General features: G+C 37.7%; 1 protein-coding gene across 1 annotated transcript; it reads right to left on the minus strand.

The window, feature by feature from the left end:
• Nucleotides 1-4,512: 4,512 nt before the first annotated feature.
• alx1 (ALX homeobox 1) lies at nt 4,513-8,451 on the minus strand (the record flags this gene model as incomplete). The annotated part of the gene is made up of 4 exons (XM_079248894.1): nt 4,513-4,854; nt 7,309-7,437; nt 7,683-7,987; nt 8,262-8,451. The coding sequence occupies 4 exons, from the start codon at nt 8,449-8,451 to the stop codon at nt 4,513-4,515; spliced, it is 966 nt and encodes a 321-aa protein (XP_079105020.1).
• Between the last annotated feature and the right edge of the window lie 11,469 nt (nt 8,452-19,920).

The following is a 19,920-nucleotide window of genomic DNA, read 5'->3' on the forward strand; positions in this document are numbered from 1 at the left end:
TTTTCCTTCCATTTTTAAAGCCACCATGCCGGTTGTGTTTCCTGATGTATGTGGATCATATTTGGTAAGAAGGAGTTTCTCTTGTAGAACTATTTTAATTTTCCTTAAAGGTCACCAGGACACTGAAAAGAAATTTACAGCCTTTTCAGGTCATTAAAGGACATGAAAGTCCATCCACAGAAACTGCCAGAATATTATTGTAGAGTAATACATTTTCCACTTTTTTTTCTTCAAATTACCAAATATGGAAATTATTTATACAACTCTATATCTTTCAATGCCAAGTTGATCGCTTGAATTCACAGTTTTTATGAATGAATGTGCATGTAAAATATATAACATATGAAAGATGCTGGGGGGCTGGTTTGTGTGTTTTTGGAAGCTGAGTCTTAAAGTTCTAAATACAAGTCGACTAAGACAAATTTTACTTATATATTTTCCTATAAATTTTAACAATGTAACAAAATTGAGGTTACTAATCCATTAACTGAAAAAGAAAAATCTCGTGGTCTGACATGGAAAATGACTCATTTTATGTGGGGTTTTTTTTCCCAAAAACAGTGACATCATGTGATAGAAATAAAAAAATATTTACATTTCTCTTTATTTATTTATTTATTTATTTTCATTATGACTGAAGTTAATTGAATGTTTTGAGCAAAAAACGGGTAAAATATTGAAATGTAACTTTTCCATGGAAGTTTTTGGTAGAGACCTTTTTTGTCGCCTAACAACCTGACAGTATAGTAAATTGAAATAATACACAAGGGTTAACAAGCTATGCTGGTGGAGGAAAGATTATTCAGAAGTGTCAGCGAAGGAAGTTACAAGCTGCCCTGAAGAAATATGGACTCTTAGTGTTAGAGCTTCATGATAGATCTTAACTGTACAAAAATTCTCATCCATTCCATTGTAACAGTGAAATTTTGATGAATTATCAAGTCCCTGCAAACTGCTTCTCTTCACAAATAAATTCTCAAATGGAGAACTTGTCACATAGTACAGTGAACATTGTGAGGCTCTGCAACAACAGTGAAGATACCACCTATGGATTGATAGCAGTGAAAGTGGATGTAACATCAGATTCCACCCTGATGGATCATCTGACTATATGTGTGAGCTTTAAAGGCAGGATTTCTGTTCTGTAGTAAAATGGCCAAAAAGAAATGACACACTGTATTTAAGCAGCTCTACTTATGAGCATACTAAAGTTGTTGCATATTTGCATATTTATATAAAGTACACTGACCCATTCATCATGGGTATAAATACAATATAGTAACATAAAATGCAGATATCATATCCTGTAAATATACTACAGTAAACCCTCATTTTAATACAGTAAAACAAATCATTTGTTTGACATCCAGCTATGAATCCATGAGCACTTCAGAATCAAAGCCTTTGTCTTAGAATGCATGCAGATGAAGCAATTGGTGCAGTGCCTTTAAATGACAACAACCAGGAAGCCACCCCAAAGAAACAAGTTTTTTTTTTCCTTACCAAAGCATCTGATCTAAGTTACATCCCTAACTGAGTCAAGCCCGCTGCTCTTACATTCAGGCTTTCCTTAGTAATGTTCACCACCACATACTGTGACTCGGAGCAAAACAAAAGGATGATGTCAGCGAGGAAACAGAGGACAAAGAAGGAGACATGCTCCCAATTACAGCACTGTGTGATGGATTTAAAGGACAGGGAGTGTGTGTTTTGCAAGAAGCATATAAAGTTGGGGCCTCATGGAGACGGCTACTATTGATGAGACTGATTGTGTTAGATGACATGAAGGGGATTTTTCCAAACTTCAAGGGTTTTTATTAGTGTTGAATCCAAAGCGTCAGGTTGCAAATTTTTCTTGCTGTCAACAAACTCCATTTACAGAAAAAAAACAAGAAATAAATAAAATCCATTTTCAGACAGGTTGAGTAGAAAACACTAACAAATGATAGACTTTATGCCTCACAAGGAAAGTTGAAATGGAAATGTTCATGATAATGTTACCTTTCTTTTACTGTTTGGTAGAGTGGGAATGAGTCTCTGTCCATTCTTTCTCTTGTTGGATACAAGATTTCAGCTGATCAACAGTCTGTGGTCTTCGTCGTCTCACTCTACTCAACATGATGTGGTACACACTTGTAATAGAAGACAGATCTGATCTGCAGTCATGTTGCTGTAAGTTATGCAGAACGAGGTCTGGCTGAAATAAGCATTCACATTACAAGGACACATGTCAACTTGATGCTTAGCAAATTCTGTCCAATATTCCAACATACACTGCATCAACCATACCTTTACATATAAGCAAGTCAGACATGTGATGCAGCCCATGACAAGAGCCTCTATCTCATGTTTTATGCAGAACCAGGACTCATCTCGGGATGGCTTTAGCTCAGGAGGAAGAGCAGTCGTCCTTCGATTCCAGGCTTCCCCTGACTAAAATGCCAAAGTGTCCTAGGGCAAGACACTGAACCCAAGCTGCCCCCTGATGTGCCTATCGGGGTATGAGTGTGTTGAATGAGTGTGTGTGAATGGGTGAATGTGACAAGTAGTGTAAAGCGCTTTGAGTGGTCTGTATGACTAGAAAAGCGCTATATAAGTACAAGTAAAATTTACCATTTATCTGAGACTTCCCTGTCTTTCTGTCCATCGAACATTAAGCTGAACTTGGTGAGTAAGAGGTGAAATTTCCCCAAATGAGCTATATTGCCCAAATTATTATGTAATGTAGATGTTATGAAGTTCATTTTATTTGCAGACTTGCACTGAAAACAATGTTTCTTTGAACTGATTTTTCTCTGATAAAGTTTGCTGAAAAATAGTCAGGCATGACTCCTTAAAATGAACACTTTGAAAGACTAAGATTTTGTTGGAGTCTACTTATATATGCAATCATGGCACCCTCACCCTTGCAGTTACACATTTGTCTCCCTTTTTAGTTTTTAGGTCACTTTCATCAGTTTACTTTGTTAGTTTTCTTTTTATGCTGAAGTTGGTCAGTGCAGCAAAGACGCCAAGAAAATATGTCCCTCACACTGAAAAAGATCCATACTGAAAATATTTGTCTTGACACAGCTGAGTACTTGGTGCCAGAGTTTAAAACGAATCACATTTTCTGTCATTACAGTTGTCCTGCAATCTGAAACACCAGATTGGTAAATATTTATTAGTACTCTGCTATACTTTTTTCTCTTACGTCAGTTTAAGTAACTTCTGATCAAAACCTGGTGAGCAGTTATTTCATGAAGGCATGGTACATGTGGCGTAAAGATTTGCATGATTGATGGAAATCTTCAGACTTCAGGCTCACTGCAATCAACAGGCCAAAGAAATTAGAAAATTCTCAAAGTGATGCGAGGATGTTGTTGTTTTTATCATGAGCCAAAATGAATCCCACAAAATTGTGTTGGTGGTTTCTGTCCATCTCAGTAAGAATGGTCTTTAGAAATATTCTGTCTTGCTTTTTTTTTTTTTTAAGAAAAAAAGCTCAACACACCTTTAAAAGTTGTTAATTCGTAAACTGGAAAAAACAGGGAAATTAAACACTGAGCTTTGAGTAAGACTGACTCTGTGAAGAAAGAAATACCAAGTAGCCAGAAGCAGTTCTCTGCAGGTTTTCATGCTTCCTCTGGGCTTGTTTATGAGAAACAGAAGCTTTTCTTACCTTCCAGTTTTAAATGAGGAAAGTGCAGTCACACCAGAATTGAGTGACGTTCATTTATTATTACGATTCCGTCAGATAAATTTTAAGCACAAAACAATTTCAAAACTTGCCTCCTTTGCCTGCATTGTTTACCTGTGATGCACAACAAAGGCGGAAAATGGAAATTCAGAGCTTTGCTACAAAGCACACAGACATGTTAGTACATCAAGTCAGATGTTTTTCTCTAACCTGCTCATCCTCAGTCATCTGAGCCAGAACCAGGGTGGAAGACTTTAAAGAAGATTTACAAAAAAAAAAAAAAAAAGAAAAAAAAAAAGCTTATTCACAGTGCTCAGAAACACGAAAGTGGTTTGGGACCCCTAACTTGGGATCCACGTTTACCACCCGAGCCTTTCACTCTTCCTGCTTCACTGTTGCCCTTCATTTTGTCTCAGTCAAGAGGAAAAGCTGAACTCTTGACCTCTGTGCACACATCACAACTCTCTGCCCCACCAATCACAAGGGGGTCATCAAAGAGTGGATAACATCTTGTCCGATTAAAAGTATAAAAGAGAAATATGCATTGAAGAATAACCTGAAACTCTAAATGTATTGCTTTGGTTTAGCTACAGAAGTCACTCGTCTGCTTGTTGCAGTACATCTTTAAAGACATCTGATTGTCATGAAACATTTAATTACATTTCCTGTGTGCAAAGGTGCACAAATGTTGCCGCAACGTCCACATGTAGACGGCATTTCCTGATGGTGCAGACAGAAGTTCGGTTCTTAAGGCAGTTCCCACATTTTGTTAAAAACTGGAAACTACAGAAATTTTCTGTATTTTATCCAGATTTTCCCGACATACATAGAAATCACATGGCCCAGGAAATGTTGGCCGTGTGCTCCTTGGCCTTCATGCGCAGCACTGCAATGCTGGAGGAGCGCCTTTCAAACTCGGGCTTGGTCTCAAAGGCCGGGTGACTGTTAGCAGCCGGCGTGAGGAGCGAGTCCGCACTGAAGAAGTTATTGAGGGAGACGTGGCCGAACTGGTTCTGCTGATTGGGGAAGCCCACATAGCCGTGGTCAGCAGCGGCGGCAGCTGAACGGGGGGAGTGTGAGTAGGAGGTGACACATGGAGGGGAGCCTCGAGGCAGCATGCAGGAGGAGACCACAGAGCTGCCGGGAGCTGGGCTCGGCCACAGGTTGTTTGGGATCTGTTGGAAAAAGACAGTGTCAGAAACTACAGGGAGAGTTCAGGATCCAGTCACCTTCAGAGGCAAACTTGGCTCAAGTGACAAAAATATTTTACCGGAGAATATTATAGAGTATTGTATGAGATGTCACTGTTTCAACTGCATAAATGGTAGACGTAGGTCAGCACCTACTGACTATAAAGGCTACTATATAAATCAGGGCTGCCAGCTTTGTCTTTTGCCATAACTTGTCTTTCTGCACTCTGCACTGAAAATAAATATAAACCATGCCATTTAAGAACTCTCTGTGCACTTTGAGTTGTCTTTTGTAATGTTGTTTCACAGCAAAGAAATTTTTTAAATCACCAACAGAGAGCATACATTTCTTTCCTTTCTTTGCTTTTCTTTCTTTCTAAACAAAATTCTGAAAATGATTTCCTTAGAATGAAAATAAACCAATAAACAAATCCAGCAAAAGTGACATGAATAAAGATGCAAAGTAACACACTGTTTATTTGGAATGGACAATTAATGATAAGGAAAATTAGGCTACATAGAAAATTTAAATGTTTAAACACCCCAGATTTTAGCCAGTATCCAATTTCCATCCATTGTGCCCCCCATAAAAGGTTAGAAACATGGCAAATTTGTTTTAATTTTTTTAAATAAATCATTTAATTTAAACAGTTTAAACAGTTTTAAAAAAAAATAAAATATTAGCGGAGTAAGAAAGGTGAATCTAATACAGGAGTCACCAAACAAGCAAAAAAAAAATGTAAATAATTTCATGATGGACTGTTTCAGATATCCGTGTAAGCACCATCCGATACATGGAAGTATTTTGTATATTTTTGTGGATTATAATAGGGAAGCTGTTAAAGAAAATGATACATCTTTTTTATTTATTTGGTGTGTTTGTGTGTTAGGTTCTACTTAAGTGGATGTATTAATCTTAGAAACAGAACCTGCATTAAAAATAGGAAAAATAAAATAAAATAAAGAAATGGTTTTTGGGTTATTTCAAGCATTTTCTGAATGAATAATCTGGCAATCCTGTGGCCTCTTGTGGTACTTTGATAGGAATTGGACAGGACTGGACGGTCCGTGCAGAGGATGAGCGTTTTAAAGCAGAAACCTCGTTCCACTTCAGCATGCCTGCCACACAGCTTTTTGCTGATGATTTTATCACATTCTACTGACTGTATTCACTTTGGAAAAACTTGCCCCGTCTCATTTGTCAAAATTTCAGTCAAACTTAGAGGATAGCAGAAGCTGCATTCAAAATCTTTTTTTTTCCACATTTAGTTTTCATTACGTGACTTAAATTGGTCATAATCTTTGAATACAAACAAACATTCATGGTAACAGTTTTATTAATTCAGTCATATTAAGCAGATCTGTATGCATGGAAAATAAAAGAAACTATAAAAGAACTGAAATATACATTTTTACTAAAGTGTTTTTGAAAAACAGCAACAAGGATTTTGGGCTAGTTGTGGTCCACTTTGACAGTCAGAGAAAAATATTATACCAAAAGATTAAAATAGAAATATAAGGATGAACTTGGACCATAAACTGTCTCCTAACAGTGCCTTCTTGAAAACATTTGTCATTGATAAGGAGAACTTTAATTCCTGCCCAAATAGCAGCAGCAAGGGCCAAAACCAAAGAGTCAACAAAGGAAAAGTGTAATTCCTCTAAAGCCACAAGAATCCAGTCCATGTCCAGTGTGTTTAGAGAGACAACAGCCGACACAGTTACAAGGGGATCCATCCTTTTAACGATAGTAATCCAGATCAGCTGTATGAGCGGGTATGGCTGGTATCTGAGGGATTCTATTAGAAACATGTGCGCGGAAAATGCAAGACAGTCCAACGGATTTCTGATCGGGGTCCTTGAGACAAGACTCCGATTCGTCTTTAAAATTTTGCCTCCTTGTGAGAAACACTTCAGCTGCTTTCTTTCAACCCAAAATGTGAACACAGACTTCTGTGAGGAGCTGCTGCTGGCAAATTTCCATCTGAGAAAAAAAAAAAAAAGCTAAAAGGAACAACACACTCAGAGGCCCAATCTGAGTTTGTGATAGAGGACCCACCAAAAGGACAAACTGACATCCTGCATCTCCTCTCACCTCATCTTGTATCTGACCTTTGCTCAAACAGAAAGATTAATGGTCAGCCAACATGAAATCTGATATAAGGCCATTTATTCTGATGTGACACCTCACAGGGGCTCTAATCAGTGTCCAGACTCTTATCTGAGGATGGGTTTCATAAGAAGTGATTCATGGAGCAGTAATGGCAGGCTTTATTCAGCTAGTAATGACTTATATAAATTGGGTCTTTTAAAAAAAGGGTGACACGTTAAACGTGGCGCGCGGAAGACAAACACTTTAAATGTCTTTGTTCCCTTCTTTTCTGACAAAAAAAAAAAAAAAAAAGGCAAAATAAAAAGGGGAACCTGAACGCAACTTGCCTGTGTGTAGCTGTCAGTCCGTGGTAACACCGACAGGTCGTATGTGGCTGCAAAGTGACTTTTGGCCTGTTGGATCTGTCCGTAGCGCTCTCTTTTTCTCCACTTTGCTCTTCTATTCTGAAACCACACCTTACAGAAAGAAAAAGGCAATACGTGAATTATCAATATATTCTAAATTTAAACTGAGTGTAAATTAAAAGAAAAACTTCAGTGGCTTAACAAACCGAACATTAAAAAGAAAATAAAAGCACTTGACATTTTACGCACTGCATTTCATCCTTCAACTTTCATTTAAAAGTAAGCCTAAAAGTAATAATAATAATAATAATAATAATAATAATAATAATAATAAAAGGAATATAATTTAAGTTTACTTGAACTCTAGCTTCTGTTAATTCCGTCCTCATGGCCAGCTGTTCCCGCACATAAACATCTGGGTAGTGAGTTTTCTGGAAGACTTTCTCCAGCTCTTCCAGCTGCGCGCTAGTGAAGGTCGTACGGTGTCTCCTCTTCTTGCTGCTGGACACATTGCTGTCGCACTTGTCTCCCATGTCGTCCAAATCCGTCTTCTCCGACCCGGTTGTCACTGGAGACGCCCGCAAAGTGCAACAACTCTCCATCGACCTCCCGAGTTCCGTGTGCAAAGTGTCCTCATCCGTTTTTGGCACCACATAATTACCTGGGAAATAATAAGAAAATCATTCTATTCTATTCTATTCTATTCTATTCTGTCAATTAGTTGTAAAAAAAAAAAAAAAAAATAATAATAATAATCTAAAAGAGGAAAATATCAATTCATGGGGGAAAAAGGGGGGACGGATAAATGATGGGACTTATTTTCCTTCTCTTTTTTTGTTTCTTTTTTTTGTCAAGTCACAGAGATGGATTAGGCTAAAACTCCTTCAGAAAAGGAGAGAAAAAAGCACAAGGTTGAAAATGAAGCTGGGACTCACCGGATTGCTCCCCGCAGGGAGAGGAGCGGTGCTCGCCGCTTTGCAGCCCGAAGGCCTGCACACATTTCGGGGAGGACTTGTTGAAGTACTGCGCGCTGTCCAGGCTCTCCATGACTTGGTCCATGTAGTAATCGCTGGCCTTCATCGCTTGGCTTTTCAAGGCAAACTTCTCCTCCATGTACTCCATCATCCTCACAACGAACTCTAATGAAATGTGGGCATGGAAAACACGAAGAGATCGCTGTGGCGCATCCACGGAGCGGACAGATGCTCCGTAATGCAATAATTCGCCGATGGATTTAATTTGCTCTGTCTTGAAGGCACGACGTCTTTATAGCCTCCAAAGAGTTTGGGATCCTTAAGGAACCCCCCCGCCATCTCCTCCTCCGATTATGAAAACAGCCAACTCCTCCCACGCGCCGAATCCAACCCAAACAGCAGTTTGAGGGGAATCTAAGAGCCGTTCCGTGGAAACAATCAAGAGTGACTAATTTACAGCATGTTTAGACAACCACAATGAGGTAATGATTTATCACCAGAGAAAAGTTGCACCCGAAGATGGGATTTAATTTACCTCGTTGGGCATCAGCTGGTCTTCCAGCTTCCAGAAAGTCAGCCGGAAAAAAATCTGCTGGTTTTTCTGAAGATGGAGAAGTGAAGTTGAACTCCACATAAACATGCAAACAAACTGATTTGAGAGCTTTGGTCCTCAGCTTCATGATAGGTAGATGGATTAATGACCTTTGGAGACATTTTGAAAAGAAAAAGGTTAAATGTGAGTTCAGAAATTATAATTAATTTCACTCTATACGATCAATTCATTTGGACAAATCGACGTTAGCACTTTAGAAATTATAAGGGACCATATTCCTTTGTATTTTTTTTTTTTTAATTATGTATTTAATCGAAACAAATTATATAAAAATTATCAGTTCATCTTTAAATAAATAAAATCTCTCTTTTTTTCCATTTTTGGACACAAAAATTACTCATTAATCTTGATTAGCACACGTAGGCTATTTACAGAATTCAAGCACCCATAGGTTTGCAAATGAGATACGTCTTTGAAATATTTTTAATTTAAATGTTTTATTATTATTATTATTATTAATAATAATAATAATAATAATAATATTAAGAAAAATAAATATTAATAACCACAAACACTCCTTTCTGAAATATTAATCCAGCTGCAAGGTAGATGTGAGTGTAAAATTAAAAAAAAAAAAAAAAAAAAAAAGTGGGTATACATCCTTTTCACCTTCAGTAATATAATAAAAACTTTTTTCTTTCTTTTTTTTGTTTGTTTGTTTGTTTGGTTTTTGCATGAATGAATGCACTGATAAAATAACCCAAACTTATACTTAAAGTTTTTTTTCTTGATTGTTGTTGTTCGTATGAAAAAGATCAGCCTGGCTTCATATTTGAAAATATGACTTTATATTTTTCAAAGTTCCATTAATGAAGCACCGAATAAAGAAAAAAGAAAAAAAAAACAATCTGTTCGTGCAGGAGACGTTGGTGTTTATTTAACCTATAACAGACGCAAATACACTTGACACTGCAGGGAGTCTTCTCCAAAAAAGTAACAAGAGGCAGAGTCCTTCTACATTTCATCCATTTGGAGGGAATTATGTTACCACTAACCAAAGCCCATGTCCCTCTTCCACATGTCCACCCAGAGCTGCACCACCTGCAATGCACACCAGGCATAGCTTTGGTTCGTTCTGGGGTCAGTGGCAGTTACCTGGGACTGCATGGTGCCACAGGAGAAAAAATAAAAATAAATAGAGGTACTAAGTAGCAGGGGGGCATGATGGTGGTGTCTTATTGGGCTTCTAAGATGACCCAGTGGACTGGCTCCTGCCGAGGAGAAAATGTGAAAAGTTCAGTCTGGTTTGGTGGGCCTGCGTCTGGAGATTCCTTAAACTCTTTTGTTTTGAGTCTGAGAAGCTGTGCGGTTCTGGTCACCACAGGTTGATCAGTCAGACTAATTCTGGAAGTGCTGCAGCCAATATGTCATGTGAGCCACAAAGAAAGATATTCAGCTTCGGTTTAAAAAGAAAATAAGTGACAGATAATGCAACAGTGGTCATGCTCAAAACATAACAGGCTTTGATTGAACTGGGCTAACTATCAGTCATGTCTGTCCTTAATGTAACCGACGAACACAGTCCAATAACTAAACCGAGGCACGAGAGGGCAAAACAAGCCACTTCAGAAAGCAGAAATGTGACATCACAATGCCTAAAGCCACTCGAGCAAAAAGTCTAACTCAATCCACCGAAACATCTTCAAACTTTGGCTCGCCACTAAATGCAGAAAGGACCCAGCATTTATTTTCCCCAAACTGTTTGGAGCTGATGAAGGTCATCTCAGTCTGCACAGCAACTGGCTCCAAAAGGACGCATTTCACGATGCAAGAGGTGCTTCGGTGCCTTTAAAGTCTGTTTCCATTTTGTTTGTTTGTCTTTTATGCGTCCAGGAGTCAGGCATTCCTGAGCCCTGACAAACTTCAGCTGTCAGTCACTCAACCAAGTCACCAGGTGCATGTAATATGAGCAGTCAGCAGGGTTAAAGACAGTTTATCATCAAGTATTTTACATGAATCAAAGCAGCAGGATCAACACTAAACATTAATGCACAAATCAAATATAATTTACTGCATTTATTTACATTTTATTTGATACCTTTAAGATTGCACAAAATACAAACAGCTGGAAGTTCTGTGATCTTTTTGTTAACAGATTAAAGCTTGAATTATACTTGTGCAATATTATTTTTTAAAAAAATTAAAAAAAAATAAAAACAGCAGCATCGTTATATTTTATGTTTTTTATATTTAATTATGTCTTGGTTACATTGATTATAAACAAATACCTACTACATTTCTACAAAAAAAAACTAAACATTTTTCTAATTTCCTTTTTCTCTATTTTGCTTGTAAAAGAAATAAATAAGTCTACTTAGAGTTTTATGCATCAATAATATTTTTGCCATAGATGCACATTTATTATCCTAATAAAGCCATATTTCTGCTGTTTAAAATATATAAAATGTTCTATTTAAAAGATTTACCTTGAATCCAAATAATTATTGTGGGAATTTATGAAACATCTTCAGTGTATGCACCATACTGCCTGCATGCACACACTGTAAGAGTGTATCCTGACCATAATGTGCTTTTTGTTATTAAGTACAGCACAGAAAAATAAGGTTTACAAGAAACATTAAGTGCCTTAAGCGATGAAAAACTGGCAAATATTTATGTCAGACATGCAGACATGAATGGAAAGTAATAGCTGTATTAGTAAGTGTTCAAAACTAAATGTCATGCCTGGAAATATTTACCAGAAAAATGTCAAAATAAACTATTTGTGGCTAAAATTGGAAGCACAAAGTCATGGTCTTTTTTTATTGCATCTGAGGATGTCATTTGGAGAGATGTGAATGAATGCAAAACTCATGTCTGCCAGACTCCGTTTGACGAACTTTGCAGACTTGAGGTCAGGTTGGCAGAGCAGTTTGGGGTTGAGAGGGACAGTTTTTATCTTATCTAAATGTGCGGCAGTGTGCCGCGTGGGGATTGGGTCTTCTTAGGTTAAATTTAATTTAGCCGTAACTCGAAAGGGGGTAAAGCCTACAAGGAGTGGTGGATGACGGTCTTACCACGGAAGCTCAGAACAGACATCTACCACAGCCTTGTCTGTTAAAAATAAATAATAAATGTCCATATATGCTACTTCAATATTACCTGCTTGTTAATCTAATTAAGGCAATATTGATCAGATTTATTATTTATTTAAACAAATTTGTAATGATTTGTGTCTCCCACCACATCGCTGACACATGCAACTCAGGAGACTAAAAGAAATTCCCACCGGCTCGTGCACAACCAAAACTCACCCTCCAGACATGTACGCAGGCTAAACAAACAGACAGACATGCATTTCCTGCCAGGGAGCCACGCTGAAGCTCCAACTATTTGTTTTGATATTCATTAACTTATCATTTTAGGCAAAGGGCCAATAAGGAACCTTCACGCCTGGGGCGCACAGCCTCTGCTAGGGCAGTGCTTGTGGACGGACGCCGTAGATCTCTGAATTTCAAATACAAATACACAGACACGGCCATTATAGTTTTAGATTGAGAATAAGCAAAACAGTGTTGTAAATCTACCAGTGTTTGAATTGCAGCATTTTAAGTCCACCTTTGGTTAACATGAGCTAAACATCATTTCAGAGGGAGAAAACTTTCATTCCCGAGCATCATTAAAGTCCATTCCCCAGAAATAAGTGGAAAAAGGCCAGTCCCTGTCTACAGATGAAAACTATTTTCATAAATCATCTCGAAAACAACATTTTAGCATCTTGAGAAACATGAAACCACAAACACTAAAAAGGCCCTGGTTCTTATTTCCTGCCATCATTTGCATATGAAGCGTGTCATTCTCCCAGGTTTCGTGCCTCTCTTCCATGTGTTTTAGAGCAAGCTGGCTGCAATCAGGTTCGGGCAGTGGATACTTCAGCAGAATGAAGATAATCGGAGTGCCTACAGGTATTTGGACTGGTCTGGGTACTATTGGTCTTTGTTCATGTTCCACCTAAGTTTAGAGGGAAGAGACAGAAAAATTCTGCACTGTTAAAAATAATCCATTTCTTACCACATCATTTTCATGTTTAATGGCAGAAACATAAGAATTCACCAGATCTATTATGCAGAAGAACATTTTAATATCCCACCAAAGACACAATTCTGCAGCTTTTTTCTAAAGATTTCTCTGAATTAGAAAGATAGTTGAATCATCCAGCATACACTGATTTACTTGTGTAGTCTGTCCCTCTTCTTGCCTCCTCCCCAGCCGCCGCTCAACTGAACGGGGTTGTCTCGGAAAGACATGCGCTCCTTTTTTGATGGAGCCGATGTGACTCGCTTAGGACACAGGGCCTCTTTTCCTGGAGGCATTGGGAAGAAAAAGCTCATCAATATTTTACAGGAGTGCTGTGAAATCAGTCCACAGTACAATTCATTTAGTAACCTAAATGACACATATGATGCTAAATACTTGTTTTACCAAACTGCTATTCAACCTGTTTCTTTATGATTCTGAGATAGAAAAATGGATGTAAATAGTCTATCAACAATTATTTAGTATCTGGAACAACTGTGGAATTATTCTGTTGGAAAATGAATCAAAATCTGAAAGAAAAAAAAACATTTGCACCAACAATAAAAAAAAAAAAAAATCCAAATTAATACATTAAAACATCAACAGATATTGAAATTCTGTTGTTTAAAATTAAATAATAAGTAGATTTGAATGTAGAAAGATGCAGCATGTTAAAGCTCAGTAATACAGTATTAATAGCCTTCGATGAATCAAATCTGACACCAAAGATCAAAGTTTGTGCAGGCAAGTTGTGTGTTATCGTTCCATTTTCCCTCAGGAGCGCGGTGAGCTGTATCAGAGGCCCCTCCATTTTACCTCCAGATCCACACAAAGCTTTTTAAACACACAGAACAAAGGCAGCGCTTCTACCGGGTATGATGCGTTCCACGTGGAGAGCTCAAGCCCATGGTCTCCACAGCTGCCCCACACAGGGAGCAAAACAGCATGAGGCTGAGGGGGATCTTTAGGTGGGGGAGGTCTGGGACATTTTGCAGGTACTGACCCAGTTCTAAAAGCAAGCGCTGCTGGTAGTGCTGTATAGGATTGCCATTCACTCACTTGTCAAAGCTTATCAAATCTCCTTAGAGTTTGATGTTGCTTGTTTCTTTGGTGTTAATCCACCTCATGGTTTGTTTAAAAATAGTTTCAAGAAATGCCACTGTGAGTTGATTTCCAGAAAAATACAAACAGCTTAGGTGAATGTAATTTATTAAAAACCCTTAGTCTATTAAAAAATGTCCTACAACGTGTGTTAAATCAGAAACAGACACAAATCTTGTTGCCCATGATACTATTTTCAGTTCATGTTAATCAAAAGTCCATGAATGAGCAAGAGGCTGCTCATCTTAACCAACCGCTGTGACCAACAAATTGTTTTCCATCATTTTACTCCTATTAGGGCTGAATAGTGGACAAAATTGAGGGAGATATGGAACTTAAGTGATTACCTTTGTAAATGTAATGAAAATATTTTGTGAGGCTGGAAACACATTTTATGGAACTGTCCCAGCGAGCGGAGAGTATCATATTGCAGCAGGTTATAGAGTAGGTTACAGAGTATTTATGTAGGCTTTACTGCTCTGGCAAACTAAGAGAACCTTCTAACTTGAAACTCTCACTTTGATGCACGCCTGCCACTTCAGAGGAAAAATCCCTGCTACCTTTTGATAAATAATGCTTGTTTATTTGCTTTTAGTGACCCATGTAGACTTAATATGAGGATTTAAATCAAAGAAGCTGCAGTGATATTTTCCAGATTCCCTGATTTCACTCAACTAACCCACTTCCTCTGATACAAACACTTGATGACACACCACCTAGACTATTCCATGCCCTTTCAAAGTTTATGAAATATCTAATTGGCTTTTTGAAAAATGCTCTTGCCTTACACATACATTCATATTTCAATTTGCTCTTCAACAAGTTTGATAAGTGATGTTTTCATGAGTTTGGACAAAGAAGCTTTCTTTTTCCCAGACAAGCTCGTGAAGTGGGGAAAAACAGCTTGCATGGTTAGCGTGAAGACGCTCGCTGCACCTCGTGGATATCATTCTGAAATCATCATCGGAATCCAATTTTGCTTCGTTAGCAGGGACAGGGCGCTCCTTCACTTGGATTCCTGAGCTTGTTTAATGTGGTCATCTGCTGTCAGCCTGTCAGTAGCATCTTTGTCACTCAAACTCCTGAGCCCCCACCTCTCCTGACAGAAGGGTCAGTCATTCTCCACTGAAAGGACTGATGTTTTTTTTCTCCCTCTCTCTCTCTCTCACTCTGCCCATTTCCTGTCAGGAGAGAAATTCGCGGCACCCTGTCCCCATCCCGACCCCGTGGCTTCCCCCTTTCCTCCCATAGCGGCAGACCGAAGAACTCAGTCTAGGTCGAATGAGCTGCGGCCTTTGTCCCAGCTCTATGTGCTCCAGTATCTAAGACCAAAATGATGCAATTTTGAAAACCTGAAATCATCTTTACACACTGTGCACAGTTGCATACACATATGTATGGAATAAATTTTCTCCCATGTGTTGAAGCACCAGTAACTCATTGTGAGTAAGAGTGATTTTAGGTGGACAAAAAAAAAAAAAAACTCACTTGCTTGACCTGAGGAGTTTCTGTGAGTGTTTACAGGGTCAGACTGGGCAGCCAACCTGCTCTGTGCCCACAGTCCAGTGGCGTGTGGACGATCTGCATATGCCGGGTCAGCCTGCATGCACCACACAGAAAAACAGAAATGATACATCCCATGCAAACATTCCAGCTTTCTGAAAAACATTCGAACAAGCTCTGCAGACTGAACATATCTGAACAGGAGGAAGAGGGCGGCTCCTCTGGCATGTGACCGTAACTCAAACTGCTTGGTAACAACTCTGAGAGACCTGCGATTTCTGACTTCAAAGACCTCACAAGCATCAGCATCGTTCACACATCCAGCTGATCTGCCTCAAAGTGACACAGAAATTTCTTCAAATTGAAATGAAGAAATCGCAGCGAGTTGATGCAATTGGAAGAGTCACAGTGGAGCTAAACCTCACACTGGCCTCCCTCTTTCTCCTTTAAATCTGAGCTGATCAGGCTGCAGGACAGAGTTCCTACAGCACATGAATAAGCCCTAACTGTTTACAGTGGAAGGTGTTTACCTTGATAAACATAAAGCAAAAAACATCTCAATAATGATATACTCTCATTATATAACCAAATCTCCCAAAATAACACACAATAGTTAAGTAGATGCACATCGCCAAATTATAGTAAAGAAAAAGGTTAAAAAAAAAAAGTGGTATGGTAATACTTTTCATTTTCTAAGATATAAACCCAAAACCATTCGCTGTCATGTGTTTGTATTGGCTAACCCCATGATTAACCTAACGTGTTTTTTTAATGTCTAACTTTAATTAACCACAAATAATATAAAAGTAGAAAATTGGACAGTTGCTGGATAGTATCGGGACTTTCACATGGGTCTTATAGTTGACAAGTCTAAAATAAACCCACCATCTACCTCCTCTTAACTATTTCTGAGCTTTTTTTAGGTGGACCAAGCTACCAATGGCCTATAGTCCATCAAATTACTGAAGGGTTTGTGTTTTCCTTGTTTATTTTCTATTAGCTGCTTTTAATATCAATTGTTTAACAAAGAGTGATCTGCTAATGGGTTTTGATTCTGGAAAAATCAACCTATCCATTTGAAACAGCACAAGATGTTTGCTGAGCAAATCGTTGCCATGGTTATATAAACCAATCTCACATAAACAACATGTGTCAAAAGCTATGAATCTGATAGATCACTATCCTGTTACTCTTAGGGCAAAGTGCTGGAAAGAAATTTGTAAATAATTGCAACTGTTAAACTTAAACTTGAATCATAATAACAAAAAAATAGATGAATAAAAAACCTTTCTTTAATAAAAGGAAATGGACGGGCATCTGTAGTTGGGTTTGCCTTGTGTTCCAAAAAAATGAAATCTGCCTTTGCTGTAATAACTACAAAATATCACTTTCATAACTGTACCATGTTGTGAAAAATGTAAAAGAAAATGAAATTATTAAAAGGAAATTATATTTTATATATATATATATATATATATATATATATATATATATATATATATATATATATACACATATATATACACATATATATATATATATATATATATATGTATATATATATATATATATATATATATATATATATATATATATATATATATATATATATATATATATATATATATATATACATACATATATATACACACACACTTCACATTTCCAAAGTCTTTAAACATTTTATAATCAGGAAACATAAAACTGTGTAACATTATGTCAAACCTAGATTACGTCAAAAATCCACACCTCGGAAAATGTGGTGATTGTAAAACTTTTAGCTGTTGTATTTGCTTTCTTTTTTTTTTAGCTGTTACACATTTTATGGAATCAGATTTGTTTCAGAATCTCCGAGCAAAACTTTTTAAACTCAAGCAAAAAACAACAATTAAAACCAAAACTTTCTAAAACTTAAGTAAAATAAATTATCTCAAAATCAAAAATTATCCATCATCATGAAAACTATTAGGCTTTTTGGTTAAATTGAGTAGTTTTGTTTGTAGTTTCCTCTTCCTCTTCCTCTTTCTCTCTTCTCGCTGTTTTTGTTGCGCTTCACAGTCTTTGGTTCTGATTCTTGATTGTTTGGTTTAATTTCTGACTCAAACCTTTCATGGGCGGGCTCTTTCATGGGCGCATTCCGATTGGCTGGTGAGTTTTGGAGTGACACAGCTGTAGCCCAATGAGATGTACAAACACTTTCTTAGGAAATTTAAGGAATTGAAAATTAAAACTACTTCTGATTCTCTGGCAAAGAATTTAAAACTGTGGATTTTTTATTGTTTAATTGTCTTTTTTTTTTTAATCATCAGCATTCATCTGTGCTGCTTAACCATAACAATGTAAACATCCTTAAAACCATTAAAAGATGAGTTAACTGTTTACTTCTGAATCCTCATGAACTCAGCCACTTTCACTTTTCAGCACACAATAGTTAAAACACTTCCCCATAAAAGTATACTCTAGACTTGTATCTAGAAACTGATGCAAACCGCACACTTAGTGATAAAACAGACATGGGTGTAATTATAACTTAAAGCTGAACTTGGCATACATATACAAGGGTTTAAACAAGATCTGGGCTACAGCCGTGTCACTCACCAGCCAATCGGAATGCGCCCCTGAAAAGAGCCCGCCCAGGAAAAGTTAGTGTCAGAAATTAAACCAAATAATGAAGAATGAAAACCAAAGACTGTGAAGTGCAACCAAATAAAGAGAAGAGAGAAAGAAGAGGAGGAAACTGCAAACAAAACTTCTCAATTTAACTATATTTTACTTAAGTTTTAGAAAGTTTTGGTTTTGATTGTTGTTTTTTGCTTGAGTTTTAAAAGGTTTTGCTTGGAGATTCTGAAACAAATCTGATTCCATACACATGTTGGAAGTAGGATTTTAAGACATAAATGACCTTCAGGGAAAAACGACCGACAACAAAACTCACCACAAGCTGCACTCTGCCTCCATTCAGAGCGGATGAGTTCATCTCTGGTAGGAAATGCTTGCTGAGGAAAAAGGAAAGTAATTTTTACAATAATCCGAAGAATTCAACCAAATTAATTTTGACACAGAAAAAAGTGATGGTGAAGCACAGATCTAAAACACAAGCTAAGGCTTAATATAAAACTAGCAGTAAATTAGAAAACCCTGCTGTTACCTGCATGAGGTGTCTCACCTCTCTGAGATCCTGTCATGTTGTGTAAGCAGCCGCTGCTTAGCTTGTTCTTGCCTTGTTTGCTCCATCCCCACTGCCTGCAGAAGGCCAAACTTAACCTCACCAACTGCACCTGACAGAAAACAACAATTAAGCTTCAGAGCCCATTATTTCATCCTTCTTGGCTAAGCTGTCCTGATGACAGCTGTAACAAAGACAGAGCATGCAGACTAATTGGTAAGTGGTGGAAACAAACACAGAATGACATTCGTGTTAACAGACACTCACCAGACTACAAGCTCAACAAATAAACAGGTCACAGACTTAATCTGTGGCAAAGTTGACATGTTTTATTCGTAATGATAGTTTACAAGGTTTCTGAGAGCAGACACAGCGATCAGAGCACTCCGCCGTTCTGTTGGGCTGGTTTATTTGTTGGGGGCTGACTGATGCATTTACAGTGGAGGTAGGCTTCAGAGGGCATGAGCTGCATTTTTTTTTCTTCAACAATTTCCATTGAGCTTGTGGTTCTTTGTGAAACGGAATCAAAGCAATGTTCACGGAGTTTGTTACAAAGAGAAATCTAAGAGGTCACTGATTTATGAGTTCTGCTGAAATCCCATAATAAGGTTGTAATTCAGCATAAACATTTATGTTGCAGTGACAGTAAAGCTCCAGTGGATGGGTGTAAACTGATAATGAATTTTGACAGCACAGCGCTGGAACTAATGACGCATTTATTTAAGCGATTTACTTGCTTTTGCTGAGCTGTAAAAAAGTAGAGAAAAGCTTTACAGTTTTCATGGGTTAATTGAGAAGCCCCACTAAAAATGTCAAGTGATGGATGCTTCCCCCCGGGGCAGCAAAGGCCAGGAAAAGGCTGCATGCACTTCCTAAAGCCGAGAGACGAACTAAAGGCATGTTGCAGCCCAAATAACTCTCTGTAACTGTTTTCTTTTTTAAACAGAAGCCTTCTCTTATAATGTACTAATTATAACACTAAAAGACCCAAAGAAGGGCTCTGGTTTAGGTCAATTAAATAAGCTTTTAAGTGATTTTATATGTGCCATTTAAATCATTGCATTATAGTAGGATAGGTCGTAAGCTTAATAATTTACATTCACTGAATGCACAGGATACCCCAAAATATCTTAAAAATAATACAAGTCTCATGGAAAAAGTGAACATTTATGTTGCACTCTTCAGACTCTCCTTACTCTTTTCTTCCCTCAGAACCCCCA

This window comes from Telmatherina bonti, assembly GCF_933228915.1.
Source record: "Telmatherina bonti genome assembly, chromosome: 2".
Classification (NCBI taxonomy): Eukaryota; Metazoa; Chordata; class Actinopteri; order Atheriniformes; family Telmatherinidae; genus Telmatherina; species Telmatherina bonti.